This window comes from Mustela nivalis (assembly GCF_964662115.1).
Source record: "Mustela nivalis genome assembly, chromosome: 18".
NCBI lineage: Eukaryota > Metazoa > Chordata > Mammalia > Carnivora > Mustelidae > Mustela > Mustela nivalis.
The window spans coordinates 44,353,412-44,380,851 of NC_139037.1; the positions used below are offsets into that span (position 1 = coordinate 44,353,412).

General features: G+C 50.5%; 2 protein-coding genes across 8 annotated transcripts in view; both read left to right on the forward strand.

Moving 5' to 3' along the window:
• The first annotated feature begins 467 nt into the window (after nt 1–467).
• Nucleotides 468–13,605, forward strand: EIF3K (eukaryotic translation initiation factor 3 subunit K). The gene is made up of 8 exons (XM_082709115.1): nt 468–656; nt 1,519–1,617; nt 5,476–5,596; nt 6,887–6,961; nt 9,276–9,342; nt 9,426–9,503; nt 11,460–11,585; nt 13,536–13,605. Exons 1-8 carry the CDS (start codon nt 598–600, stop codon nt 13,565–13,567), a joined length of 657 nt encoding a protein of 218 aa, XP_082565241.1. The 5' UTR covers nt 468–597; the 3' UTR covers nt 13,568–13,605.
• A 4,979-nt stretch (nt 13,606–18,584) lies between these two features.
• ACTN4 (actinin alpha 4) overlaps nt 18,585–27,440 on the forward strand; it is a 69,557-nt gene continuing 60,701 nt past the window's right edge. For 3 of the 7 annotated variants that reach the window (XM_082709122.1, XM_082709117.1, XM_082709119.1), the window contains exon 1: nt 18,621–18,913. In XM_082709122.1, coding sequence (XP_082565248.1) covers nt 18,752–18,913 — 162 coding nt within the window. In that variant the 5' untranslated portion in view covers nt 18,621–18,751. Of the gene's footprint in view, nt 18,914–27,440 lie in introns of all 7 variants that reach the window. The other 4 variants (XM_082709121.1, XM_082709118.1, XM_082709116.1 and 1 more) reach the window with 3 other exon arrangements.

Sequence of the window (27,440 nt, forward strand, 5' to 3'; positions counted from 1 at the left end):
ACGTGCCGGGTAGAGCATCATCACAACCTTACGGGTCCCTAGCCCTGGGGTTGGGGAGGAGTGTGGGGACGAGGTAGAGGATCCCAGAGTTCAGGATCCTGCTTCAGAAGCTGAGGCCTGGGGCAATGGGGACCTCAAAGGGCACTTCCCTAAGGAATCTGGCCAGGCCCAAGTTAAGGTATACTGCGCGCTCCCCAGCACGGATTTGTGAGTTCACGATCGCGCGCAACACGAAGCCCGCACGCCGGTAGGGGGTCTCCCAGCCGCGGAGTTCACACACACGTCCCTGAGGGCCTAGGACACCGTACGCGAGGCCCGGGAAAAGCTTCGCTCCGCCTCCTCGCCCCTAACCGGGCGCCTGCGTACTGGACTAGATGAAGCCTTTTTTCACGCTGTGGGTCCGGGTTGGGGGGAGCGTATGCGCACGCGTCAACTTTGCGCCCGCCGGGAAGAAAGTCACTTGGCGGCCGCCGCAAGGGCGGCGAAGAAGACGACGACGTAGTTTCCGTTTCCACCAGCTCTTCCTTTTCCGGTCCTCGGGGAGGCCCTACCGGCTGGCTCTTCGGCTCCGGCCCGGCGTGGGAGGCGACATTCGTCATGGCGATGTTTGAGCAGATGAGAGCGAACGTGGGCAAGTTGCTCAAGGGTATCGACAGGTCTGAGCCCGGTCGGAGGGAGCGTTTCTGGTCAAGCGGCGTGGTGGATGGGATTTTCTAGAAAGCGCAAGGGGTGATTAGCATCCTGGACTTGCCCGGGAGTAGGTTTTCCCATCCCCCCTGGAGGGGGATGTGTGTAAGGAGACGGCACTGCAGGGGTCTACGGACATGAGACAGCCCCGCCTACCTCAGAGTGCTCTCACTTTTTAATTGCTTTAAGGTCTTTCTCTCTGCTGCTCAGCTTTCTCTCTCACAGCCCTTCAGTTTCTTGTGACTCCGCTCCTCAGCCTCTCATAGTGTGCGTCAGTGCCTCTTCATCTCTCTCTCTCTTTTTTTTCCCTCTCATGCTGTTCATTGGACACATGTCACTGAAATTCTATCCGCGCTGGGCAGTGCTGGGGACCAGAGGTGACCAGGACAGTCCCAGGCCGTGCTTCCAGGGGGTTCCCAGTTCAGAGCCCAGACAAACCGGGCAGTAGGCAGTGATAGCCTGAAGTAGTCAGGGCTAGGATGGGGGAAGCTAAGCACGAAAGGATGGGACTAAACCAGTGTGGGGGTCTGGAGCAGGGAGGAGGGGTGAGGGGCAAAGATGCCCAGGAGGCCAGGTGTACAAGTTACAGTGACTGATTGGCTGGGAGGTGGGGGGATAGCCTAGAAAAGTCCCAGGAGTCTGATGGGGTGTGGGTGGAGTGGTTCAGAGCATTGGTTTAGGTCTGTAAGGTGGGTAAGTGTTATTAGAGGTTATAGAGCTGATTTAAGAGTAAGTGGCCAGTGCCAGAGTTCTCCAGCTGCCCTGCCTCCATAAAGTGACTGGCCTCAGCTCCTTTTTTGTCTCTGTTTTCCTGTCTGGATTCTTCTATAGGTACAATCCTGAGAATCTGGCCACCCTGGAACGGTATGTGGAGACACAGGCCAAGGAGAACGCCTATGATCTGGAAGCCAACCTGGCTGTCCTGAAGCTGTGAGTGTCTGCCTCCATCCCCACCTCCAAGCCTGCAGCCATCTGGGGCAGGGGGGCACTCTCAATATTGGATGAGGCCAGAGTTGGGCTGGTCTTTGGGATATGGCTTCTCTTGGTGTGCATGGCCAGGAAGCCAAGGGAGTTGGAGCAGGAGAGATGGTTTTTAAAAATTAATTAAGGGTTATATGTATAGGTTGGTACAAAACACTAAATCCTAGTTAAATAAGTACAAGTGAGAACCCCTGTGAACACCACACTTACCACAAAATTGAGTGTTGTCAGGGCCCCAGGCCCCTTGACTTGAATACTTTGTGCGAGTCACCTCACCCCCCACCCTTGTAACCACTTTTAGACTCTCATGATCTGGTTTTTTGTTTGTTTGTTTGTTTGTTTGTTTTTGTTGGTTTTTTTTTAACCAGCTTTTTCCACGTTTTATTTAGTTTAGTGGAAGGCTAGAAAAGACTGGGTTGATATGTGCCTTTTTAATCCAGAGAACAGCATAGTAATTTAACATACTATTGATCACGTTGTATACTCAAAGTTGACAATGATAGACTGGTATGTTGAGAACATTAGATCTGGGGCGGTGGAAGTACCCTGTTCTGTGGCAGTTTCACTAAATGCAGGAGTGTATTTAATGCTCACTGGCTCTCATGTTTTCAGTAATATGCCAAGATTTCCAAAGCCTCCTCAGAAATATTAGGTCGACTTCCACTTTTCTCACTTCTCACTGCCTCTGTGTTCCCCATTTAGCCCTAATTCCTATATATTATGGAAACTCATCAACACAACGTTAAAAAAAAAAAGAGAGAGAGAAAGAAAGAAAGGGATGAAGGAAAAGAAATGCTTCAGACTGAACGTTTCTATTTAAAGAGGTCTGGAATATTTATTTTTCCTATCAAAAGATAAAATGCGTGTAAAACAAAGCAGTTTCTGGTCTGTGTATTTTTTTTCCTATCTTCCCTATATCTTGTCTGTTTTCTCATTTGAGCTATTTAAAGAATATAAAGAGAACCCAGAGACAGAGCCTATCTTAGGCTAAAGGAGAATAAATCATGAACATGTGTTCTATTGTAAAATTGTCAGGCTCCAGATCTGTCCACTGGCTCCTAGCATAGCAACATGAATATTTTCATATAACTAATGAGGGACAGAATTTTTTTAATGATTTACTTACAATTCCTGCACATCAATTGATGATTATCTGTGTGTTCATATCCCAGGTATATATTAAGTAGAAGTAAGTACCTAAGCTACATGCCTGTGCCCAACTACAAGAGGACCAGAAAACACACAGAGGGACACAGATATCTATTGGGCAGTAAATTCTCTGCCAAAATTGTCACTGCCCGACAAATATCCACGTCCCCCTGTACGCTTTCCAATCCTCCTACAACTAGGCAAAGGCATGCAACTGGGCTCTGAGTTAAACTGGGAAAAGGCCCTCTTGTGTTGAAAATTTTACAAGCTTGATTTCATCTCACAAAGGGTTCAGTAGGCCCACAGATCCAGCCTATGAGATCGTCTCAGATTCTGAATGAAGAGTTAGAATAAACATTTTTGGCCACTGAAAAATCTCTACATTGCCTCTATATGTTTGGAGTAAGAACTGTTATGATAGGAAGATGGGACAAGGGGCACCTGGGTGGCTCAGTGAGTTAAAGCCTCTGCCTTCGGCTCAGGTTACGGTCCCAGACTCCTGGGATTGAGCCCAGCATCGGGCTCTCCACTCAGCAGGGAGTCCACCCCCCCCTTTCTTTCTGTCTACTTGTGATCTCTGTCAAATTTAAAAAAAAAAAAAAAAAAAAGGAAGATAGGACAAGAGAAACTCCTGGACCTTCCCCTTACCTCCAAAACAGTAAACAAAAGGTTGTAATATTCCTTGGTGTCCTTTTTTATGGCTTCTTTACAAGTCAGGCTTTTGGTAGAAGGTAAGAGCAGAAGCTTCAAGGTCTCTTGAGGCATAGAATTAGAAGTCTCACAGCATTACTTCTGTGGCATTTTGTTGCTTAAAGCAAATGACAAGGCCAGTTCTGATTTAAGGTGGGGGAAGAAATACAATGCTACTTCACATGAAGAATGGCAAGATCCCATTGCCAAGAAGTGTCATATTGGGTGAGAAAGGAATCCATCAAAATCCTTGAGGAGAGGGGTGCCTGGGTGGCTCAGTGGGTTAAGCCGCTGCCTTCGGCTCAGGTCATGATCTCAGGGTCCTGGGATCGAGTCCCGCATCGGGCTCTCTGCTCAGCAGGGAGCCTGCTTCCTCCTCTCTCTCTCTCTCTCTCTCTCTTTGCCTGCCTCTCTGCCTACTTGTTATCTCTCTCTGTCAAATAAATAAATAAAATCTTAAAAAAAAAAAAATCTTTGAGGAGAAACACAGGCAGCAACTTCTTCTAAGTCTCCACAATTGCATGAGCCAATTCCTTAAAATCTCTTTCTTCTCCGTATCCTGTTGGTTCTGTTCCCTTGGAGAACCAAGACTAATAAAGAATATAGATGACCATTTTACTAAAATCATTAGAGGATTGTTGGCACAGTGGGAACAATGAGCTCTTAGGATGATCCTTGAGTAGTATCTCAGAATTGACAGGCCATGGGAACTCTTCTGAAACCTCTCCAGCTATTCGTTATCTCGTTCATTGAATGTATCTCTCTGCTCTGGCACATTACGGTGTCTGGTAAGAGGGGCCCGTGTAAATACACAGCCTGGGTTCAAAAGCAATTGGAACAAGTTACATGTTGGTGGAGGTCATAGAATCTCGTGATCTGGTTTTATGTGAGTTTACCACACATGCATGTGTCCTGAGGAGCTTGGTTTGGGTTTGCCTGTGTTGAACTTGACACAAACGTAGTCCTACAGCATGAGCGTTTTGGCATCTGGTGTCTTGCACTTTGCTCCGGGTTTGTGAGATCGATCCATTTTTCCTGCGACTGCAGTTTTTTTTTTTTTTTTTTTTAAGTTTTTATTTATTTATTTGACAGAGAGAAATCACAAGTAGACAAAGAGGGAGGCAGAGGTGGGGGTGGGGGGTAGGGTGCAGGGTCTCTGCTGAGCAGAGAGCCAAATGCGGGGCTCCATCCCAGGACTCAGGGATCTCGACCTTGAGACCTTGAGCAGATGGTAGAGGCTCAACTCACTGAGCCACCCAGACGCCCCCTGCAGCTGCAATTTATTGTCATTCTTGTGTAGGGCTTCCTGTGCGATTGTCTAAACCACCCGTTCTCCTGTGGATGGAGACCTTTGCATTCTATCCCCCCACTCTGTGCCATATTGACATGCTGTCAGCTGTGTAATTTTTATATGTTGTCTCAGTTTGGAGGTCTATAAAATGGCGATAAGAACATTTGTATTTGTGGGGTTGTTTAGATCGTTAATGGCGCAATTGCTGTTTAGTGAGGGCTCATGGTGCGTTAGCTTCTGTGCTCTAAGGTTTGTGGGTGTTAAGTCAGATGCCGTAGTGTCTTTTTGAAGTAGACAGGGTTGTTACTGCCCCTTCTTTCGAGGGAGGGGACCAATGACACAGAGAATTTCAAAGAGGTAGTCCAGGATCACTTTTGAGGCCAGTGGGAACCCAAGCAGTCTGGCTCCAGAGCCTCTACCTCTGCTGTAGACTGTACTTCATATTCATTTACTTGTGAACCACTTAACAGCATCTGGCTTATGGGGTGGCTGGGCGGATTAACTGTGCCCATCTATGGAATAGGAAACTAGGTCAGGGAGGTTAAGGTCACAGAGCAAGAGTGCTGTGATTGGGACTGGAGCCCAGGTATGTCCAACTCCTGAGCTCTGGGCCACAGCACTGGGCCTCAGGTACCTGAAGAGGCTGCTGAAGCTCTGTCTCTTTTTCCCCTTCCCAGGTACCAGTTCAACCCAGCCTTCTTTCAGACCACAGTCACTGCCCAGATCCTGCTGAAGGCCCTCACCAACCTGCCCCACACGGACTTCACACTGTGCAAGTGCATGATTGATCAGGCACACGTATCCTTCCAGTGTCATGGCGGGTTGTGCGGGGAAGGGCTGGGGGCAAGGTAGATAAATTCCCCAGGTCAGCGGGCTGTGAGTTCAGCTGCAAACTCAGAGCGCCTCCTCTGGGCTTGGTATTGTGCTGGGTGGGACATTTGGGGGGCCGGGACAGGCCTGGCCCCTGCCCTTCCAGAACTCACCATGCAGTGGGGGACAGAGGTCCTCTTGTCAGTGACGGCCTACAGTCTGGGCTTGGGGTTCGGAGAGGCCAGAGGAGGCACCTGATCCTGTTTGGATGTTAGGGAGGGCTTCTTGGAGGAGGGGACATCCAAAAGATGAGCTAAATGGAGTGTTAAGGAAGGGTGATCTGGGTGGAGGTAAGGAGGTAAGAAGGCCTGGAGAAAAAAAATAGAAGAGGTCAGTGGTCTTTCAGAGGCAGGAGAGGAAGTTTGGTGCAGCCTCACCATGGATTGCAAAATGCAATCTGGTCAGACTCAGAAGGGCATCGGGAAGCTGTAGAAGGCTTCAACCTCAGAGTGAGGGTGCCCGAGTGGCTCAGTCAGTTAAGCAGCTGCCTTTAGGTCCTGATCCTGGAGTCCCAGGATTGCATCCCAAGTCGGGCTCCTTGACAAGCTTGGCAGAGTCCCTCATCCATGCTCTGGCACTCAGTCCCGATGCTGTCACACTTAACCTGCCCATCACTTACGCAGTGAACCCGCCCTGCCAGGTGGGTCTGTGGGAGTGTCTGCCTTTTGAGATCAGCCCCCCTCCCTAGGAGTCTGTTTCGGGGGCTTTCCAAATAAAAGAAAAAAGAAGATGTACCATTCGCTGTTAAAAGTACGAAAAGCATACAGTGGAAAGAGACAAGGCTTCCTCTTTCCCCTGCCCCACAGCCACTCTATTTCTCTGCCAGGGGGCAACACTTGTTTGCCATTCTTGGGTGCCTTTCTGGAGATACCCTATAGACAAATGAGTACAGATGTGTGTATTCACATACGTGTGTGTGCCCCCCCAACACACACACCAGTCCCCCACCCAGATGGTGGTCTCTTATGCGTGTTGGTCTGTGTCTTGCCTTTTCACATCCCAGTGTGTCTTGTTGCCTCTCCACGCCGGTTCTCTAAGAGTTGGCTCCTCCCAGAGTATGGACAGGCCAGTGTTTGGCTTCGTGGCTCTATTGCTGGCTCGCCTGTTGTCTTAACTGTGCTGCGGTGAACAGAAGGTGGGCAGGGAGAGGTGGTCTAGGACTCAGCGGCAGCCCCCTGAAGCTCGGGGCTGTTTTCCCTTAACACATTCTTCTCTTAGCAAGAAGAACGGCCAATCCGACAAATTTTATACCTCGGAGACCTGCTGGAGACCTGCCACTTCCAGGCCTTCTGGGTAACTTGGCTGCGGGGCCAGGGTGGGCGGCTGGGCTGAGCTGAGCTGGGACAGGCGGCTGAAAGGAATAGCCGTGCCCATTTGCTGTCTGCTTGCATAACTGGGGGCGATCCCTGCTCAGGGCTTTGCGAGGGTGACTTCGTGGACTTGTCATCCTCGCACTGAGCCAGGACGCCCACATTGTCCCTTGTGCCCCCGGGTTGGGGCACGTGTGCACACACCCACATCTGTCCTTCCTCCCAGAGTCCTCCAGCTTCTGTATGCTCCTTCCCTTTCGCTCTTGAACTGGAGCCCCACCCTCCACCTCTACCAAGGGTCCTTCTCACCATCATTCCCAGACCTGTGTCTCTCCCCCCGAAACCCCTTAGCCCTGCAGCTCAGGTGCATTGGACCCCCAAGGGGTTTAAAAAAAAAAAAACAAAAATGATCCTTGACTCCAGCCCCGAGTCTGATCTAATCAGCCTGTGTGTGGTCCAGGCTTTGGGATCTGAAGCAGGTGTTTCCAATGCTCAGGGAAGGTGGGGAGCCGCCGCCCGGCACCCGCCTTTAGCAATAACCGCTCCCTCTTCTGCCCATGAATGCCATATGTTTCTACCCCGGACCACTTCCTCCTAGCTTCCCAGCTAACCCCGGGAGGTCTCCAGCCTGGCGTCCATGGGCCTGACCAGCAGCCTGGGTCCTCCATTGTGCTTCGTCTGTTAGCAGAAGTCTGCATGGGAGACCCTGTGAGAGGCCAGGAGAAGGCCCATCATGTCCTTGGGGCTTATCCCCTCCTAGCCCAGGATCTCACTGCCCAATCCCAGCTCTTCACGCCTTCTCATCCCCTCTCCTCCTTCCCTTGTCATCACAGCTAGTGCTCTTCTGCCTTGTTTTGTGGGAAAATATAAGCAGTTAAAGCAGAAGTCCCATGTGTACTGCTCTCAGCCTTGACATCTGCTGGCAGCTGACTGAACGCTTTTCTGTTTCAGACCACCTCTCAGCTGGTGCCCTGTTCCCCTTCCTTCTTGCCCACTCAGCGCCTCTCCCTCCTCTCATAGCAGCAGGCCTGGCCTTCCTTGATTGTTTCTGTCACCAGAGACCATGTCCACCCTCTAGTTTTCTTGCCTACATTAGAGAACTGTCTGGACACCTGGGTGGCTCAGTCATTTAAGCATCTGCCTTCAATTCAGGTCAGGATCCCAGGATCCTAGGATGGAGCCCCGCACTGGGCTCCCTGCTCAGTGAGGAGCCAACTTCTCCCTCTGCCTGCCGCTCCCCCTGCTTGTGCTCTCTCTCGCTCTGCCAAATAAATAAAAGTCTTTAAAAAAATAAGAAGAAAATTCTCCCCGAACCTCCCATCTTCCCTACCACATCTCCCTCTTACCCTCTTTCTCTGTACCCCATGGAGTGGAAAGTCTCACATCCCAGGAAACCCCTCCATGTCAGGCAGAGTGGGACCATTGGTAATGCCGTTCGTGGGCTGGACTGCCTGTACTCAGTCTCTCCTCCTCTCCCTGCTCACTTGAAGCTGTTGTGTTCATTCCATTCAGGCATTCGTGGCCAGCCCTCCATCCCCCGGTCTCCCACCTGTATACAAGCGCATGCACGCACTGTGAAACACACACTGTCCGCCCTTTCAGCCACCTCTGATGGGGAGGGACACACACTGCTCCCTCAAATCCTTTTATCATTTGGCTCCCGGGACAGTTACTGTCCTGTATATCCTCTGCGTTGTCCTTGTGGTTTTCTCATTTCCCACGCTAATGGCACAGGGAACCCTGCTGGGAAGGTGACTTGTGGACAGAAGGCTGAAGGGGTAGGGGTGCTAGCCATGGGGAAGGAGAGTTCGAGACCCAGCACCAGCCAGTGCAGAGACCTTAAGGTGGGCGGACTTGTGTGTCTGGGGAGCAGTGAGGAGGCCCCTGTGGCTGGAGCCAAGGGCTGAGTGGGAGGACGTGACAGGCAGATCCTGTGGGGCCTTGTGGGTCATGGTAGGACACTTGGCCTTTTCTTTGAGTGAGATAGGAGCAGGAGGAGGTGGGTGAGTGCAGTTAGCTAAGTTTCTGTCTTTGTTCCCTCTTTGGGTCTGTGGTTTCTGCCTGCCTGATTCAACTCCCAGCTCTCTGATTTGGGGCAAGTCACTTAGCTCCTCTGAGCCTTGGTTTTTTCATCACTAAAAATGGGCAGAAAATAGTAACTTATGTCAGGGTCACACAGAGAAGAAAGTTGGCATGTGAGGTGAATGCCCAAATCGTAGTTTCTGTTGCTGACTTCATTAATGATGATGTACTTGAGGTCATTCACATTATTGGGAACGTTACCCTTTCCCTCACAGCAAGCCCTGGATGAAAACATGGACCTTCTGGAAGGTATAACTGGCTTTGAAGACTCTGTTCGAAAATGTAAGTCCGTCTCGGTGCCTGGGCTCCCCAGGGAAGGGGTAGGGAGTGGCCCTTTACTGTCTTCATTCTTCCCCCCACTGCAGTTATCTGCCACGTTGTGGGCATCACTTATCAGCACATTGATCGCTGGCTGCTGGCCGAGATGCTCGGGGATCTGACAGGTAAGGCCTCTTAGGGTCCCCAGTGCCAATCGAGGAGGTTAGGGGTGGTCAGGAGCCATGGTCCTCAGCCAGCTCCTCAGATGGGCCCAGCTCGTTACTGAAGGAGTGAGGGACTGGTACAAACATGCCCTTCTTTGGGGAGATCCTCCGGCATTTGTTTATTTTATTCTACGTGAGTCATTTGAATGCCTGCTCAGTACCAGGCTGTCTTAGGCCTTGGGTATGTAGCCATGAATGAGACAGAATGGCTCAGATTTGTTCTCAGGGAGGTAGCAAAACAGATGACAAAATGAGATGTGCAAGTGTAGTGTGCACTCACCCAGGACTGCTCCTGGGGCTCGGGTAAGTAGTGAGTAGTTGTGGGGGTTTTTTTGTTTGTTTGTTTTTTAAGATTTTATGTATTTATTTGACCAAGAGATCACAAGTAGGCAGAGGGGGACGGGAAAGCAGGCTCCCTGCTGAGCAGAGAGCCTGATGCGATGCGGGCTCCTCCGTTCCAGGACCCTGAGACCATGACCCGAGCCAAAGGCAGAGGTTTAACCCATGAGCCACTCAGGCACCCCTTTTGTTTGATTTTTCAAGAGATCCTTCCAGGAGCACCTGGGGCGCTCAGTCAGTTAAGCATCTGATTCTTAATCTTAGGGTTGTGAGTTCAGGCCCCTACTTTAAAATAAAAGAATAAATAAATAAAAGTAAAAGATCCTTCCATAAAAAAAAAAAAGAAGAAAAGAAGGGAAGAAAAGCATGTTTGTGTATTTGCTTGTTTTTGCAAAAAGAAACAGGAAGGAAATTAAAACTAAGGAAAATGGTTACTCCTTGGGAGGGCGGGGTGAGCACAGCACTGGGGAGTGGGGCTTTGGGGGTGAGATTTCAGTACCTTATTTGGGTAGTTTTGCCTTTTGATCTGTAGAGTGTGCGTGCTTGTGCTCTCTGTTGTTTAGCAGAAGCTAACTTTTCTTGGACAGTTTGTGTCAGGCTATACTAAGTGCGTTTCATCAGATAGGTGTTTTCCATATTGTTTTCTGAAGATTTTATTTATTTGACAGAGAGATTGATCACGAGTAGGCAGAAAACCAGGTAGAGAGAGAGGGCGAAGCAGACTTCCCACTGAGCAGAGAGCCCGAATGTGGGGCTCCATCCCAGGACCCTGAGATCATGACCTGAGCGGAAGGCAGAGGCTTTTTAACCCACTTAACCCACCCAGGCACCCTGTTTTACATATTTAAAAGGGAGATTAAGTCAAAAAGGGATCAACCAACCCTTAGGCTTGAGTCTAAAAAGAAGCAGACGAATTTATCAGATTGCTAACAGTCCCACAGGAGTTACCTCAAGCAGCAGGTTGTCTTCTGGCCACGCATCCTTCCTGGCAGGTTTTGTTTTTTTTTTTTTTAAGATTTTTTTTTTGGTTAGAGAGAGAGAGTGGGAGCGCGCAAGCACAGGCAGACAGAGTGGCAGGCTAGAGGCAGAGGGAGAGCAAGGAGCCCGATGTGGGACTTGATCCCAGGATGGGATGCTGGGATCATGACCTGAGCCGAAGGCAGCCGCTTAACCAACTGAGCCACCCAGGCGTCCCAAGTTTTTTAAGAGCAAAAACAGCCTGCAAAGAAATTCCCAGCTGAGGCGTGACAGCAAGGACATAATTTTAAAACCATTTCCAAGTTGTGTGGAAAAGCAGAGAAGGAAGTGTAGCACTGTTGGAAACTAAGGTCTGTGCTGGGAGAGAAAAGCGAGGGAGAAATGGAAAGGGGGGATAGGCCCTGTGGCGTCAGGGTGGGAAAGCCGATAGGCTCCCTCTGGCTGCCTCTCAGAGAACAAACCATGGAAACGCAAGCACGTGGGGCCGCAGGAGACACCTGTGGCCCCTGAGGCAGCCAGCATGGGGGCTCCCCGGCCTTCAGCTGTGGTCCTGTGGGGGCGGGGTGCCTGAGCCGCCTGCCTGGCCCCTGTCCCCTGCAGACAGCCAGCTGAAGGTGTGGATGAGCAAGTACGGCTGGAGCGCTGACGAGTCGGGCCAGATCTTCATCTGTAGCCAGGAGGAGAGCATCAAGCCCAAGAACATCGTGGAGAAGATCGACTTTGACAGTGAGTGGGGGCCCAAGGCTGCAGGCTATGCGTCTAAGGAGCTGCCCTTTGACGGGCCGGGGCTGGGGCCCCAGAAGACTTGGGTGGTTGTGGTCTGGTTCCGGGCCGGGAACTCTGCATCTGCCGGAGCCCACTGGCTTCTCTCACAGGGCTTCCTGCTGAGGGAGGTGGGGCAGGGGGCAGAGGAGTCCTTCCCTGGGACTCCTGGGGGCTCTGATCTCTTTGCCATCTGTCCCTGGGGATGGCGCCTTGGCCCTGGTGTCTGCAAAAACAGGGACACCAGAAAGTATCCACGGATTCTGGAGTCAGGTAGCTATGTGGGGCTCTCGGTTCTTGGTTTCTTAGCTCTGTCACTTGGGGCCAGTGGTTTTACCTGTGCCTCAGTTTCCTCATCCAAAAAGTGGGGACGCTGGCAGCAGTCATTCTGACAAATACTATGTCGTTTCTGAAGCTTACTAAGTCGTTTGGTCCTCATGTGAACCCCATACGGGAGAGGATTATTATTGTATGTGACGGAACACATGCACGTCTTGGAGGTACTGGAGCAGAGTGAGGCCGTCTGTGCGGAAAGCAGAGCAGAGAGCCACGGCGGTCCTCGGCTGAACTGGCCCTGCTGGTCCCTCAGCTGGGAAGGGAGTGGGATAGCTGTGCAGTCAGCCCTCTGATCTGCACACCATGCGTGCGTCATCGAGGGAGTGAGAACCCGGGGCCAGAGGTCAGCCACTCCTTCACACCCTGGGTCTCCTCCCCCACCCTCTAGTCTGATTCTGGGGTTGTAAAGCTGTGTCTTGGCCCAGCGTGGTTTCTCACTACAAACCAGCTCATCTGGAGCTAAACTGCGGAGCAGGACTTGGTGGGCCCCTTTGCACGGGGGGTGTCTAGACCCACACTGTAAGCGAGAAGTGCCCCCCTCCTGTCCCCGTGTTGGGTTCTGGGGAGAAGACCCTGCTGCATAGGGCTCTCCTGGGAGAGGTGCAAGGCTGCGCTTAGTGTGTCTTCCAGGTAGCTTGTGGAGAGTGTTGCTGTGACGGCGGTGAGAGGAGCAAGAACTGACTGCCAGGTGTTCTGAGCATGTCATGTAGTCCTAGGACCCTGTGGGGTCCATGCCTCATGCAGGTGGGAAAGCTGGAGTTAATGAACTTACCTAAGGTCACCCACCTGGTACTAGGCAGAGCTGTGATTCCTACATAGGTCTCCTTGCTCTAGAGTCGAGATTGGGTTTTTTTGTTTGTTTGTTTTTGTGTTGTTGTTGTTTTTAAGATTTTATTCATTTGTTTGACATAGAAACGGGGAGAGAGGGAAAACAAGCAGGGGGAGTGGGAGAGGGAGAAGCAGGCTTGCCACTGAGCAGGGAGCCCGACACGGGACTCGATCCCAGGACCCTGGGGTCATGACCTGAGCGGAAGGTAGACAGTTAAAGACTGAGCCACCCAGGTGCCCCCAGAGTCGAGCTTCTTTACTAGCGCCCCATACTGTCTTTGTGGGGTGCCCGGCTGGCTCAGTCTGAAGAGTGTGCGACTCTTATTCTTGGAGGTCTTCAGTTCAAGCCCCGTGTTGGGAACAGAGATTACTTCAAAAAGAAACAAAACAAAACAAAAAATCTGACTTTAAGGTGATAAGGGCCCAGAAAAGTTTTGTGATCTGCCACCCCTAAAGAATTGTGGGTGCCATGGTTGGTGGCTGGAGGTTGGTTTCTCATTCTTTTTTTTTTTTTTTTAAGATTTTATTTATTTACTCGACAGAGATCACAAGTAGGCAGAGAGGCAGGCAGAGAGAGAGGAGGAAGCAGGCTCCCTGCCGAGCAGAGAGCCCGATGTGGGGCTCCATCCCAGGACCCTGGGATCATGACCAGAACTGAAGGCAGAGGCTTTAACCCACTGAGCCACCCAGGTGCCTTTAGGTTTCCCATTTTCACCATGTTGACCTGCTCCCCTCTTCTCTTCCCAACAGGTGTGTCCAGCATCATGGCCTCCTCCCAATAACTGGGCCAGCCAGCGTTGAATAAAGATTTGATGACTTACTCCTGGTGTCTCCCGCTCATTGGCTTCCTGCCTCTGTCCCTCGCCCACCAGAGGGCACCCGGGAGCAGGCCTTTGCCCACTCTCTGGAGCCTCCTCCCTTCTGCCTGGGGCCTCCCTCCTCCTACTTCCTCCCCTACCCCAACCCCCATCCCCCCCCACACACACACCGGACCTTCCACACCCACCTTCCTGACGTGTCAGGTCACCAGTTGCTAGCCGCAGCTGTGAGTCAGCAAGGAGGAGGATGTGAATGAATAGGATGTAGGAATCCAACCCTGCCACTGGGTGTGCCTGGCTCTTCTGCCTTCTGGAACAGGCAGTGAACAGGAGTGGGTTCCTGGTGAGGAGAGGCACACCTTTGCCCTTTGGCCTGACAGGCTGGAGGAGGGAATGAGGGAGGATTCAGTCCACCTCCTGTCCTGACTAATGCTCAGCACCATCCTTGTGTGCCCTTGGCTTGGCGACTCTGCCTCTGTTTCTGTTTCCTCATCTGTGAAAGGGGGAGAATGACCCACCCTTGTCAGTTGTGGGAAGTCCAGGACCTCTGGCCAGTAAAGGTCTCTCATCAGGGCCTAGCATGTTCTTGGCTCTTAGAAAACAGGAGTCATTGTTAATTTCAGATTCAAGATTCTCCCCAAGGTTGCATTGTTCATACCCAAGATTGCAAACTAGTCCTCACCATTCTGCTTGGAAGGATTTTACAAGAAAATTGGGAATTTTAGCTAGGCCATTCACCTTCAGACTACACCAGCCAGGAGTCATAGCTAATACTACTTGACCTGTAGCTGGGTTGGTTTATCCCTGTCTTACACAGGAAGGATTCTGGAGTCTAGCAGAGTGATCTTGGGCAAGTATCTTCTGCTCTGAGCCTGCTGCCTGCAGGAAGAAGGGGTGGCGGCAACAGCGACTGCCTTTGGGCAAAAGTGCGGCAAAAGAGATGCCATCATAGATGTCCAGCCCTTAGTGTAACCTGGCAGGTGTCACTGAGGGAGTATTTCCTTCTCATAAACCATTACATGTGAACTTAGCCTGCGGAGAGGGCAGTGGCAGTGCCTGGCCTGTTCCCCCTTCCGGGTCCTCATCTGCTTGCATTCACACCCATCATTCTTTTGAGACATTGACAGAGCCAGGGCAGGGTGGGACACCCTTTGCCCTGGGTTCCAGACCTGAGCAGGAGCCAGGAAGCAGGGTGTGCCCAAGTTCCCGGGACAAAGGTGCCTCTGTGACTGACAAGGGGAGCCAGCTCTAAGGGGCAGGGGAGGGGCATAGAAAGACAATATTGGGGTGCTATTTGATCATCACCCACTCTGTGTGAGTATGACTCCCACTCACCCCTGCTTGGCAGGTGCCTTCGTGTAGATACAAGTTGTACAACCGAGCATGGCTGCTCTGCAGGGAAGAGGAAATGACCTTTACCTCTTTGGGAAACGACAGCTTTTCCTGCTTAGCCTACTGCTGTTGCTTTAGGAGGATCCTTTAAGAAGCTATAAAAAAAGACTGCCTGAGGTCAAACACCAGCCTAGTGACCTCAAGGCACATTGGTTGACCTCCTTGCGCCTCAGTTTCCCAGCTAGGGTGAGCACCCACTTGAGTGCGTTGGAAGAGTAGAGAACAGCCCAGCCTGTGGTAAGAGATGATACACTTACTGCTGGTCTTGCTCACTTGGGCTTGGGGGTGTTATTTCAGCTGCTTCCATAGTCTCCTCTCAACGTCCGGGTATGTGTTCATGTTCCCACCCTAGAAGGACACGGCCCTGTTTGGTTCGTTTCACTAACTAGAATTAGCAATGAAATACAACAGGGGCACCGGGCTGGCTCAGCCGGTAGTACGCGTGACTCTTGATCTTGGGGTCATGAGTTCAAGCCCCACATTAGACAAAGAGCATACTTAAAAAAAAAAAAAAGTCACAAATAACATTTATAAATAAAGGGAGCCTTTAATTTAAACCTCACTGATGGGGGCCATCCACTTCATCTTTGAGCCCTTCGTCTGGGATGTCTTTCAATGTCCTTTGGGAGCAGTCAGGGTGGGGCTGGTGGCCCAGAGCTCTAGTGGCTCTCCCTGCCAACTAGGCCCAACACAAAAGTCCTGGGTTGGTTCCCTAGGTCACAGACAACACTCCTGGATCTTTGGCCAGGTCCTGGCATCCCCAGGGAAAATGGGCTGTATGCAGGCCCTGTCTCCTTCCTTTGTGTTGCATTGGATCCCTTTTAGTGCCTTTGAAAGAGGTGGGAAGAAATCCACAAGCTCCCATGCCTGGAGGAGCCGGGTCTTTTCATTCCCATCCCCAGTAGCTGACTGTGACCCAGTCTATTCCGTTCACACTGTGGGCCAGTTCTTTCTCTAATTCCAACTCTTAACCTCCTTTGCTTTCCTGACTCGAGTCAAGTTCACACTCTCCAGTCGCTCAGGTCCAAACCTTGGGAGCCATCTTGAGTCTGGATTCTTCCTTCATTCTCATGTCCACCCCCACTCCCCATCCAATTCACGACAGTAAGTCCTGTCAGCTCCCCTTTTCCAAATCTTTCCACTGCCCATCCTCCATGGCTCTCTCCCAGGACCCTGGTCCTGACTAGGACCAGGTCCTCACCTGGACCATTGTGGCAGCCCTCTGGCTGGTCTCCCTGAGCTCATTCCACCTATAGTTTGTTCCCCTCCCATGGCTGCTGGAGCCTGTAAAGAGCTGCACTTGATCCCAGCCCTCCCCCTGCTTAGGGTCCTCCCTGAAACCTCCCACTGCATTTTCAATAAAATTCAAAGTCCTCATCATGGTTTTAAGTCCACCCATTCACTCACCTAAGATATATTAAGCTGCTGTCCTGTGTAGACACTGCTTCAGAGACTAGGGAAACGGCAGTGACTCCTGGACTGACATTCTTGGGAAGGAGAAAGATAATCACGGTAAACAAGCCAATTGCGTAGTATGCTAAATGGTCATCTGTATTCTTGAAAAAAACAAAGCAAAGGAGGAAAGGTGTAAGATGTTCTTTTAACTAGGGTTAAAGTCTCCCTGAAGAGGTGATGGTCTCACTGAAGAGGTGATGTTTCTGCAGACCTGCAGGAAAGGAGTCTGTTGAAGTCCTGGGGATCCAGTATGTGGGGAAAGTGTTCAGGCCCTGGTAACAAGGTATCACCCAGTGCAAAGGCCCTGAGGCTGGAAGGTGCCTGGTGTGTTTGAAGAACAATGAGGAGGAAGTCAACAATGTGGCAGCAGCTCAGAGATGGAGGGAGAGACAGAGGTGAACTGGAAGAGGAAATGGGGACAGGATGGGGAATCCCCTGGGGGTCTGGCTGGGGCTCCAGGAGTATCTTATTTCAAAAGTGGGGCTGAGCCAAGGTGGGGAAGGCTCCTTCAGCCTTTCCTCCTTTCTTTGACTTTGACTTGTACTTGGTATTGCACCAAAGAGAGGTTCTGAATGAGGAAGGAGAGAATTAGGTGAGAGATATGAGGCTCCCTCAGGCTTCCTGTGGGAAAGGGAGCAGGGAGATGGGAAGGAGCCTGCTACAGTGGTCCATGTGAAGACAAGGCAGGGTGGACAGGACTAGGATGGGGCCGTGGAGGCAGGAGAAAATGAGTGGATTCTGCATATACCTTTTATTTTTTATTTTTATTTTTTTATTTTACTTATTTCTTTTAAGATTGATTTATTTGAGAGAGAAAGTGAGCATGGTGGGGAGGGGCAGAAGGAGAGAGAGAGAGAGAGAGACTCTTAAGCTGACTCAGCACGAAATGCAGAGTCCCACTTGGGGACTAATGACTCTGAGATCATGACAGGAGCAACCTGGGTGGAAACCAAGAGTTGGTTGCCTAACTGCACCACCTGTATATACTTTTAAGATAGAACTGACAGGGGCGCCTGGGTGGCTCAGTGGGTTAAGCCTCTGCCTTCGGCTCAGGTCATGATCTCGGGGTCCTGGGATCGAGTCCCGCATCGGGCTCTCTGCTCGGAAGGGCGCCTGCTTCCTCCTCTCTCTCTCTGTCTGCCTCTCTGCCTACTTGTGATCTCTGTCAAATAAATAAATAAAATCTTTAAAAAAAAATAAAAAAGATAGAACTGACAATTTCCTGCATTGGATGTGGGGTGTGAAGACACAGAGGAGGCAAGGATTGATGAAAGTCTTATTGCCCACACAGCTGGAAGGGTGGAGGCACCATTAACCGAAATGAGGATGACTGTGGGGTGATCAGGTTTGGGAAGATCAGAAGCTTTGGATATTTAAATCTGAGAAGTCTATGAATGTGGCAGTGTCAATTATCTGTATTTATTTGCTTACTTACTGTTGCCCCCCCCACCATGTAAGTCACATGAGAACTAATCATGTTTCAATCACTTACCATGCTTAGGACTCTATTGCCAGTGCCCAAGAACAACTCCTGGCACACCACAGATGCTCGATAAATGTTTGTTGAATGAATGAAGACAGACAATTCCCCAGACTCCTTTACCTTCCTGGTCAGCCAATATTTATTCCAATCTACCTAACAAGAGTTAGGAAACTCTTGTTAGGTAGATTGGAACTCTTGTTTTGTTTTGTGAATCCTTCAGGTCTGTGTGCAAATATTCCCCTTTTCTGCAAAGCCTACCCTGAGTACTGTTTGACATTCCAGCTCATGCTTAATTTTTCTCCATAACGTTTATCAGATGTTGGACTATACTTCCAAAGATTTTGTTATCTTCCTTCACTAGAACGTAGTTCCACGAGGGCAGGGATTTCTGTCTATCTTGTTTAGTGTGGATGCGTAAGACATGATGCGGCACACAGTCGGCAGGTCTAGGCTTGACCGCCAGAACCCCGCCTTATGAATCATTCATGAATGGCCCCGCCCACACGCAGAGAACGAGCGCGCTCTCGCGGGAGAGGGGAAGCAGCTCGTACACGAGCTGAAGGGGCGGTGGGGGAAGTGAACTCTGCGCAGCCGCCGAAGACGGGTCCCAGCGTCTTTCTGATTAGGAGGCGCGCGCGCGCGGGAGGGCGGCGGCGGCGGCGGCGCGGTGCGCAGGCGCGGCGAGCAGTGCGCAGGCGCTGGAGGAGGGCGGGCTGAAGCAGCTGAAGCGGCGGCGGCGGCGGCGGCGGAGGCTCGGGCAGAGGGGCGGGAGCTGCGGCGGGAGCAGACGGGCTGGTGGGCGAGCGAGAGGCGGCGGAATGGTGGACTACCACGCGGCGAACCAGTCTTACCAGTATGGCCCCAGCAGCGGGGGCAATGGCGCCGGCGGCGGGGGAAGCATGGGCGACTACATGGCCCAGGAGGACGACTGGGACCGGGACCTGCTGCTGGACCCGGCCTGGGAGAAGCAGCAGCGTAAGGTGCGTGGCCCGCGGGCCGAACGGGCTGAAGGGGGGCTTCCGAGGGAGGTTGGGGCCCGGGAAGGGGATTGGAGTTCTCAAGAGGGAATTGGAGGATCTGTGGGGGGGCGGATCGGGGGTCATGAAACAGAATTGGCGGGACTGGGAAGGGGTTTGTAGTCCCAAGAAGAAATTTTAGAACTTGACCAAGGAATGGGGAGTCTGAAAAAATAGTTGTCGGCTGTGCAGAGAATGTAGAAGTCTAAAAAATAAAAAATCAGATAGCCCGATGAAGGAATTGGAGGGTCTGGGCGGGGAATTGGGGGAAACCAAGATGCTTGGAGACTTCTAAAATGGAATTGGGGTCTGAGGCAGGATGGAAGGGTCAGAGGGTGTTTGGGGTGCGGAGAGAAGCGGAGGAGTCTGGAATTTGTGGGCCAGAATGGAATTAATGGTTGGGGGAGCCTGAAGAGGAGCTCGAAGATGGAAGGGGTTATTTGGAGTGCAGAAAGGGGTGAAGAAGATTAGGGTTTGGGGGGTTCTTTTTTTTTTTTTTTTTAAAGATTTTATTTATTTATTTGACAGAGAGAAATCACAAGTAGATGGAGAGGCAGGCAGAGACAGAGAGGGAAGCAGGCTCCCCTCTGAGCAGAGAGCCCGATGCGGGACTCGATCCCAGGACCCTGAGATCATGACCTGAGCCGAAGGCAGCGGCTTAACCCACTGAGCCACCCAGGCGCCCGGGTTTGGGGAGTTCTAAAGGGGTTGGAAATTCTGGAAGTCTGAAGATGGAGTAGGGGGTACTAAGAAAGGGATATGGAGTCTGAAGAGTATTGGGGGGACCTGGGAGAATTGGAAGATGAGCAGGATAGAGGAAAGAAGTGGGTGTGAGATGGGAGTGGGGTGTGAGGATGGGTAGGGGTGCGAATGAAAGAAGTTAGGGAGCTGTGAGAAGTGTGGGAAGGGGTGAGATTTATTTGGGGGGGACCCTGTTCTCATTGGAGGGTTGGAGGAGTAAGAGGTACTGATGAGGTCTAAAGAGGACCAAGGGAGATGCAGAGTGTACCTGGAGTGTTTTGAAGAGGGGCTTCTGATGGAAGGCTGAAAAGCTCAGCCAAGGCTTGGAGGAGCCTCAGGAAAAGGTGGTGTGGAAAAGGTGAGCATGCTGGAGAGAATGGGAGCCGTGGAATGGCGGGTAAGGGGAGGGAGATTAGTTTAGAAAAACGAAAGTCTCATTAGGAAGGCAGTGTGTGATGGATGGCCTGAGAAAGGAATTTGGAGGGGGGAGGGCTTCTAGAGGTACACAGTCTCAGTCTTGGGACTACAGAGTGTGTTTTAAGGTGAGGGGAGGGAGAATAAGGGAGGAAACTGAGTGTCAAGGAAGAATTGTCTTTGGGAGGAGGGGGTGAAGGGACCCTTAAAGCAGGGTCTGTTTTCAGAGGGCGTGTTGGGGTGTGGAAGCAACTTAGAGGAGAGACTCCAGTAGTGAAAGGGAGACCAAAAGGAGGGGGCGACCTGGAGAAGGTGTTTGTGGGGAGGGATAATTCAGGGTAGTTGGTGAAGGGAGCTCTCAGCTGATAGGAGAGAAGGTTTGGGTGTGTGCAGGAAGAGCTAAAGAAAGGAGTGTGTTGAGTGGGTGTGTGTGTGTGTGTGTTGGGAGAGGTGATTTAAAGTGTGTGTGAAGAGAGTGTCAGATACTTGAAGTTAGAGGCTTTTCATATGTTCCGAAGACCTGAATTTTCTTCCAGATTTGTTACTCATAAGCTTTGTGGTCCTGGGCAAGACCCTTGCTTTCTTAGTACAGTTCTGTCATCTGTGAAGTGAGGAAGGAGGGAAGGAAGCCCTCCTGTGATGCTATAGAAATGGATGCATCCGGTGTGGGGATTTTGCGGGGGTGGGGGGGTTGGTGGAGCTTATTCCGGACCATGGGGCCTACTCAAGGGATTGGAGTGATGAGCTGGGGAGGACAGCTGAGAGTGACTGGAAGCCTCTTGAGGGTGTGAATTGGTGCCGGGGGTGGGGCAGAGCAGGCCACCAGGGGTGGAGGGGAAGGGTGAAAGGAGCAGCTGTTCCTGGGGTGGGGCCTGGCATAACCTTGGGTAAATTCCCAACCTCTGCTTGAATTTCCTCATCAGTTGGGGGGTGGCGGGTTGGTGATGGTGTTCTTCTCCATTGCTCCAGTTATCTCCCGGGTGGCCAGGTTGAGATAATCTGTTGTAGAAATGCGTTTTAAGGGTAGAGGGAGATCTAGCCTGCTGTCACGTCATTAATTTATTGCCCCAGGCAGTGCTGGGTTGGAAAAGGTTAAGAGTTGCCAAGAGACTTGGAAAGTTGGGAGGGGAACCAGGGGGCCTGGGGGGGGGGGGCTCGGGGTTGTTGTGGAGTATTTCTGGGATCTGCCTTCTCCAGCTCCAGGTGCTTGGGAAAATGAGCCCCTGACTCTTTTCTCCCAGGTTGTGAGAGTGGGGGAACCTTCCCTGACCCTCCCTTGCTGTCTTATACCTCTCCCCACATGCCTCCCTTTGCTAGTTCATTTCCACTCCCTTCTTGGAGTTAGGGTGTGTGCTCCTTCGTGGTTATAGTCTCCCTTGCACGCAGGGTGAGGCTGGGGCCCCATTCAGGCCCTGGGCAGGAACCCAGACTCACCGGAACCCCAAGGTCCTGCTGCTCTGTGTTATTTTCCCTCTTCCCTTCCTCAAGGACCAGGCAAGGTTGAGGGAAAGGGTGGCTCACAGTGTCCTCTAATACAAACTGCTTTCAATTCTCAATAAGGGTTAGATTCTAGTATGTCCTGCTTTAGATCCTACTGCAGCAAATATTTACACATAGCTGTTCTTTGGGGAAAAATATTGCTTCACTGCTGTGCACTTTCCTATTATGGAATAGAGATCCTTTATGAAATGGGGGAAGGAGTAATGGAAAGGAATATGTACACAAATCTGTACTGCTCTTTCCCTTTGAAGAGGAACCCCCTACCTGCTCCCCACAACAGTCTGGGTGAGTTTTTCTACGTTATAGTGTCACTTTAGTGACTTGACAAGTTGTCCCTCTTGCCTCTCCAAGACTGAGCCACGGGCACAGGGAGAATGACACTCAAGTACTCACATACTCTAAAAATCTGTGTCCAAGTTAGCTGTAGTCCCCTAAAGTGTGTGGAATTAAATTCTTCTTGGAGTTAGTTAAAGGCTGGTTCAAGTCAGGGTGTGTGTGGCTTCTGGTGGTTCTCACTTGTACCTGAAGCCGTTGGCTCTGACTTCTAGGGTCCCCTGTAACCAAGGTACGACCTGATAAGTAGGTTGTGCAATAGGTCTGACACAGCAGGCCCTAAGTTTTCTCCTGGGGCATGGGGTGAAAGACTGGTCTGTTCTGAGCCAGTTCTCCAGCAGTTACAGTTCTCAGCCACACAGTTCTTTCTCCCAGTTTCTGAAAGGGTCCTGGGCAGCCTGGTGCTGCCCCCTGCTCCCCCGGATAGGAGAGGTCTCATAGGCTCCTCCGGATAACCTCTGGCATAACAAGAAATTCCTCCCTCGCTAAGCTGGCATTTTCATTGAAACATCCCTGCTTACAGGGATTCAGTGTTTAGACCCCTGACCTTTGGCTCGGGCTGTATTAAGGGTGAGTTAATTATTTGAAAGTTCTGATGGTGTTTTGTTTTTCTCCAAGCAGTTTTTTTTCTTTTCTCTTTTAAAGGCTGACAACAGAGGCCTCAAAGTAGCCATCTGTTATTTTGTTCCATTACTCTAATTGCTTCCCTCTTAGGATCTGGCTAGGACTGACAGGTCCGTAGCAGCTTTCAAAATTAAAATAACATACCTATCCAAAAAAATTGAATAATAGTAATAAAGATTTTTAAACCCCCATCAAACTTAATTATCATCTAGAAATAAGACTGTAGGGACGCCTGGGTGGCTCAGTTGGTTAAGCAGCTGCCTTCGGCTCGGGTTGTGATCCCAGCGTCCTGGGATCGAGTCCCACATCGGGCTCCTTGCTCAGCGGGGAGCCTGCTTCTCCCTCTGCCTCTGCCTGCCATTCTGTCTGCCTGTGCTCGCTCTCTCCCCCTCTCTCTCTGATAAATAAATAAATAAAATATTAAAAAAAAAAAAAAAGAAAAAAAAAAAGAAATAAGACTGTAAAGATGGGAGGGGGCAACTGTTCTCTGCCCTCTTGCGAGAGGAGTAAGGGAAGCTACTCGGCTACTAAGCCCTCCATTCCCTCCCCAGTCCCTGAAAACGGGTCTTAGAACATGGCTTTTCTGATGACTGCCGAGGAGGTGAGGTCTGGGAGGAAGTACACCCCTTGTAGCCACTCACACTCTTCAATTGAGAGTTGGTATCGTGACGTGGGAGCGGTGCCTGCTAATCCTAGGCGGGCCAGGGCGGCAACCCCGGATTGCCCTCTGCCTTTTGAAACACCCTCCCTGGTTCCGGCTTCCAAGACCAATGAGGCGGCTCGCTAGGCTACCTTGGCAGCAGGGAGTTGACTCACTCTCAGGTTGCAAGGGGTGCTAAATGGTTTTCTTTAAGGGCAGCGGGTTGCCTGGCCTCGAGTGGGCGTCCTTGTGGGGGAAGCCTGGTGAACATGTTGAAGGATCACCAGCCAAGGAGTGAAGGCCAGTGTTTGAGTGTCTGGGCTGTCCCTGTGCTATTGAACTCCTGAGCTGCGGTCAGGAGGTCAGTTAAGATGTTGGATGGCACTTGCAAAAAGTCTTCTTAAGCAGATTTCCCGGGAGCAGGGACAAGTCTGGATTCTCGTGTTAAGCCTCTGGGATGGGGAGACTTCTGTCCTTGAAATGGAGACTCCAGTCATGGCGGACTTTGGCCAGACAGCCCAGTTTTTCAGTTACCTGCGTGACTAGTCCAGATTACCTGGCACTGCTGTCTCGAAGAGGAAAGAAAAGAGAATGGATTTGAGAAGGCTCAAAGAATTTCTGAGACTGTTGAGGGGGGACACTTTCAGCTTTTGCTGTATTGATTTCCAGTGTGCTGGGATGCTACAAGCCTTTGACCAGATCTTAGGGTTCTTAAAACAAGGATTCCTTTGCTGCTTCTGTTTTTTGGGGGAGGGGGGAAGGCGAGAGAAGGGCAAAAATAATTAGCAAACAGCTGTTTGCCTTTAGATCCCTTGCTCGGTCAGGTTTTTCTGAATAGCCAAAATATCGACATGTTTATCTCTTTCCTGGTATTGAGTATATTCTAGACCAGTGTGTCCCCCAGGTTTATACCCGTTTCCTTTACTGAGTCACACGTGCCTGGTTTCATCAGTCACGTTCAAGTCCCTTCCCTCAGGTTCCCGCCAACTGCCTTTATTTATGTATTATTTATTTTAAAGAATAACAAAACACTCCTGATACCTTGCTCAAGTTCCTCTTCCCCCCCTTTTTCCTTTTACGTGGAAATAGGAGTCAGGTGATACCAAGTGGTACTCAGTGGCCATGGTCACTGAAATACAGACCTACCCAAAGGGGAAAGGAAAAGCTGGGCCAGACGGAAGTTTTTGCTTGAAGGGATGCAAATTCTCTCATCCATGGAGGTTTGAAAGACGTTTTTAAATCAGGAGTGGGGGGCACCTGGGTGGCTTAGTGGTTAAAACCTCTGCCTTCAGGGGCGCCTGGGTGGCTCAGTGGGTTAAGCCGCTGCCTTCGGCTCAGGTCATGATCTCAGGGTCCTGGTATTGAGTCCCGCATCGGGCTCTCTGCTCGGCAGGGAGCCTGCTTCCCTCTCTCTCTCTCTCTGCCTGCCTCTCCATCTACTTGTGATTTCTCTCTGTCAAATAAATAAATAAAATCTTAAAAAAAAAAAAAAAAAAACCTCTGCCTTCAGCTCAGGTCATGATCTCAAGGTCCTGGGATCGAGCCGGCCATCTTTAGGCTCTTTGCTCAGCAGAGTCTGCGCCCTGCCCCCCTCCCGCCTGCCTCTCTGCCTACTTGTGATCTTTGTCTGTCAAATAAATAAATCTTTTTTAAAAAAAGATAAATCAGGAGTGGTTTTGAGAGCTAGAGAGCAGACTCCTTTCGGATGCGTTTAAAGTCGAAAACATCAAAGCACAGTTATAAGGAAACTTAGTTTTACAGTGTTGGCAGCACAGGCGCCAGGATTTGTTATAAAGTGTCTGAAAGTGGGACAGTAACACTTGCTTTACACCAAGAAGGTTTTATGAGTTACATTTTAGTCCCTATCCCAGACTCCATACTGGGGGAGAAATTAACCCGCTGGCTGGTAGGAGAGCTCTCTTGCCTCCCTGAGAAAGGGAAACCTCTGCCCGAATTGAACTGGCAAGGGTGTCCTTACGTCCGTGCTGGGGACGTTTTCTTCAAGTAGCAGTCTCCCTGGGATTATAAAAATCTCTGAGACATTCATCTTGCTGTTGTGCCGTTTTTGGTTGTGTTGTTCTTTCGTGTCCCTTCCCCCTCCCCCTTCCTTTGTAAACAATCGATGCATTAACTTGGAATGTCCAGGGAGAGTCTTGAAAAGCTGGTTGGTGTAACTTGGTTGCCTTCTCCTGAGTCCTGAGCAGCAGCTACTCTGGGAGAAGCCAGTGGTCTTTTCTTAGGCGTAATTTATTGAGGAGTTATTGGAAGGCCAGTGGAATGAGTTTATTGGGAATTTGCTGTTTGCCACCTATTTCTGTGCTGGCTCCTGCCTTTCTGGGATGAGTCCCATCCCCCCCCCCCCAGGGTGGGGGGCATCCTGCCATTTCCAGAAGAATCGGTGGTTCTCCAGCCAGAGCAGCAGCCACCAATCCCTCCATCCTTGCTCCCACACTTATCTCCCTATTTACTAAACTTCAGTCATTTGTGATTTTTCCATACCCACCTTTACTTTTATATGCTTAAAACTTTTCTTTGGGGCACCTGAATGGCTCAGTGGGTTAAAGCCTCTGCCTTCGGCTCAGGTCATGATCCCAGGGTCCTGGGATTGAGACATGGAGCCTCACATCTGGGCTCTCTGCTCAGCATGGAGCCTGCTTCCTTCTCTCTCTGCCTGCCTCTTTGCCTACTTGTGATCTCTGTCAAATAAATAAATAAAACCTTTTAAAAAAAAACCCAAAAAACTAAATCAGTTTGCCTTTCTTCAGTTTTAAAAGGAAAAGTTATATAAGTATGATAAGTGAAAAACTCAGCCTCCCTGGCCTTAAATAGAAGGAAATTGGGAGAAATAAACATGCTGAAAACAAAACAATATCGTTAAATTCTAGCTAGGTGTGATTCCTGCTGAAGGCTCTGGGCCTGAGGCCTGCTCTCTTTGTGAAAAAGAGAGGTCGGCTGGTGTTGGTGTGGAGCTAAGGACCCACTGTACTGAGCAGAGATTTCTCTGTGAAGTAATCAGGTTTACAAGAGAATCAGGAATAACCTCATGGTGATTCAAGGTTTAATGTAGAATGTGGATAACCCTTAAAATCTCCCATGTGTCGGGACGCCTGGGTGGCGCAGTGGGTTAAGCCTCTGCCTTTGGCTCAGGTCATGATCCCAGGGTACTGGGATGGAGCCCAGCATCGATCGGGCTCCCAGCTCAGCAAGGAGTCTGCTTCTCCCTCTGCCTGTCCCTCCCCCTGCTTGTGCTCACGTAGGTGTGCGTGCACACGCTCTCTCTCTCTCTCTCTCTCTTTCTCTGACAAATAAAATCTTTAAAAAAAAAAAAATCTCCCCTGTGTGCATGTCACATTCCGGGAGAAAAACATCTCACTTGACCCTGGAAACATTACACGAGTGTCAGGACAGCGTGACTTACCCAGGAACACACCGCCCATCCTGCTTGCCCCCCCCCCCCCATCCCACATCTCACTCAAGATTGAATGACACTGGATTTATCCTTGCTTTCAGATGTTAGGGTTTTTTGTTTGCTTGTTTTTTAAGAACCCAGGGCTACATTGTAAATACAAGAATTGTGGGCCTGTCACTTGCCCCTCACATAGCCATTTCTTTTTGAGGCTGTGGTTTTTGCACTCATAGCCACTGGAAGTGTTGTGTCCCCCGTCCTCCACCCCCCCACCCCTGTGAATACACTGTTATGTTTTGGGTATTTGAATCCTAGATTCTGAGAGGAAAGCAGTGCCCTCCTGATGACTTAAGAAAGGCTTATTTAAATGTTTTTCTTCCAAATATCAGAGCAGAACAGATTCTTTGTTTTCCAGTGGAACTATCAACCCAGGGCAGGAGGAGTTGAAAGTGGCAGTTACTACCCATGGAACACAATGAAGTCATCTTGGGAAATATCGTTGATGGTGTTGAAATGATTGAATGGGATGCTGGAACACCAGCCATACAATAGCATTTGTGTCTTCAGCTTCGGGCAGGAATAAAGAAGACATTGTGGTTTGTTTTATGCTTTTTAAAGTTTCCCCCCCAAAGGTGTAGGTCTGAGTGATGTCTGTCACTGGCTTTCTAGTGGGTTTTTCTTTTATCTTCTCCCCCTCCGTGATGGCTGTTGAGAGTGGGTGGAAGCCACATTCTAGGTGGATGAGAGGCAGTGCGGAAGGCAGGCAGTGGGCCCTGCTCCTCCTTCTCCACCTGTGAAAATGATTTGTTTGTTTGTTTGTTTGTTTGTTTTTT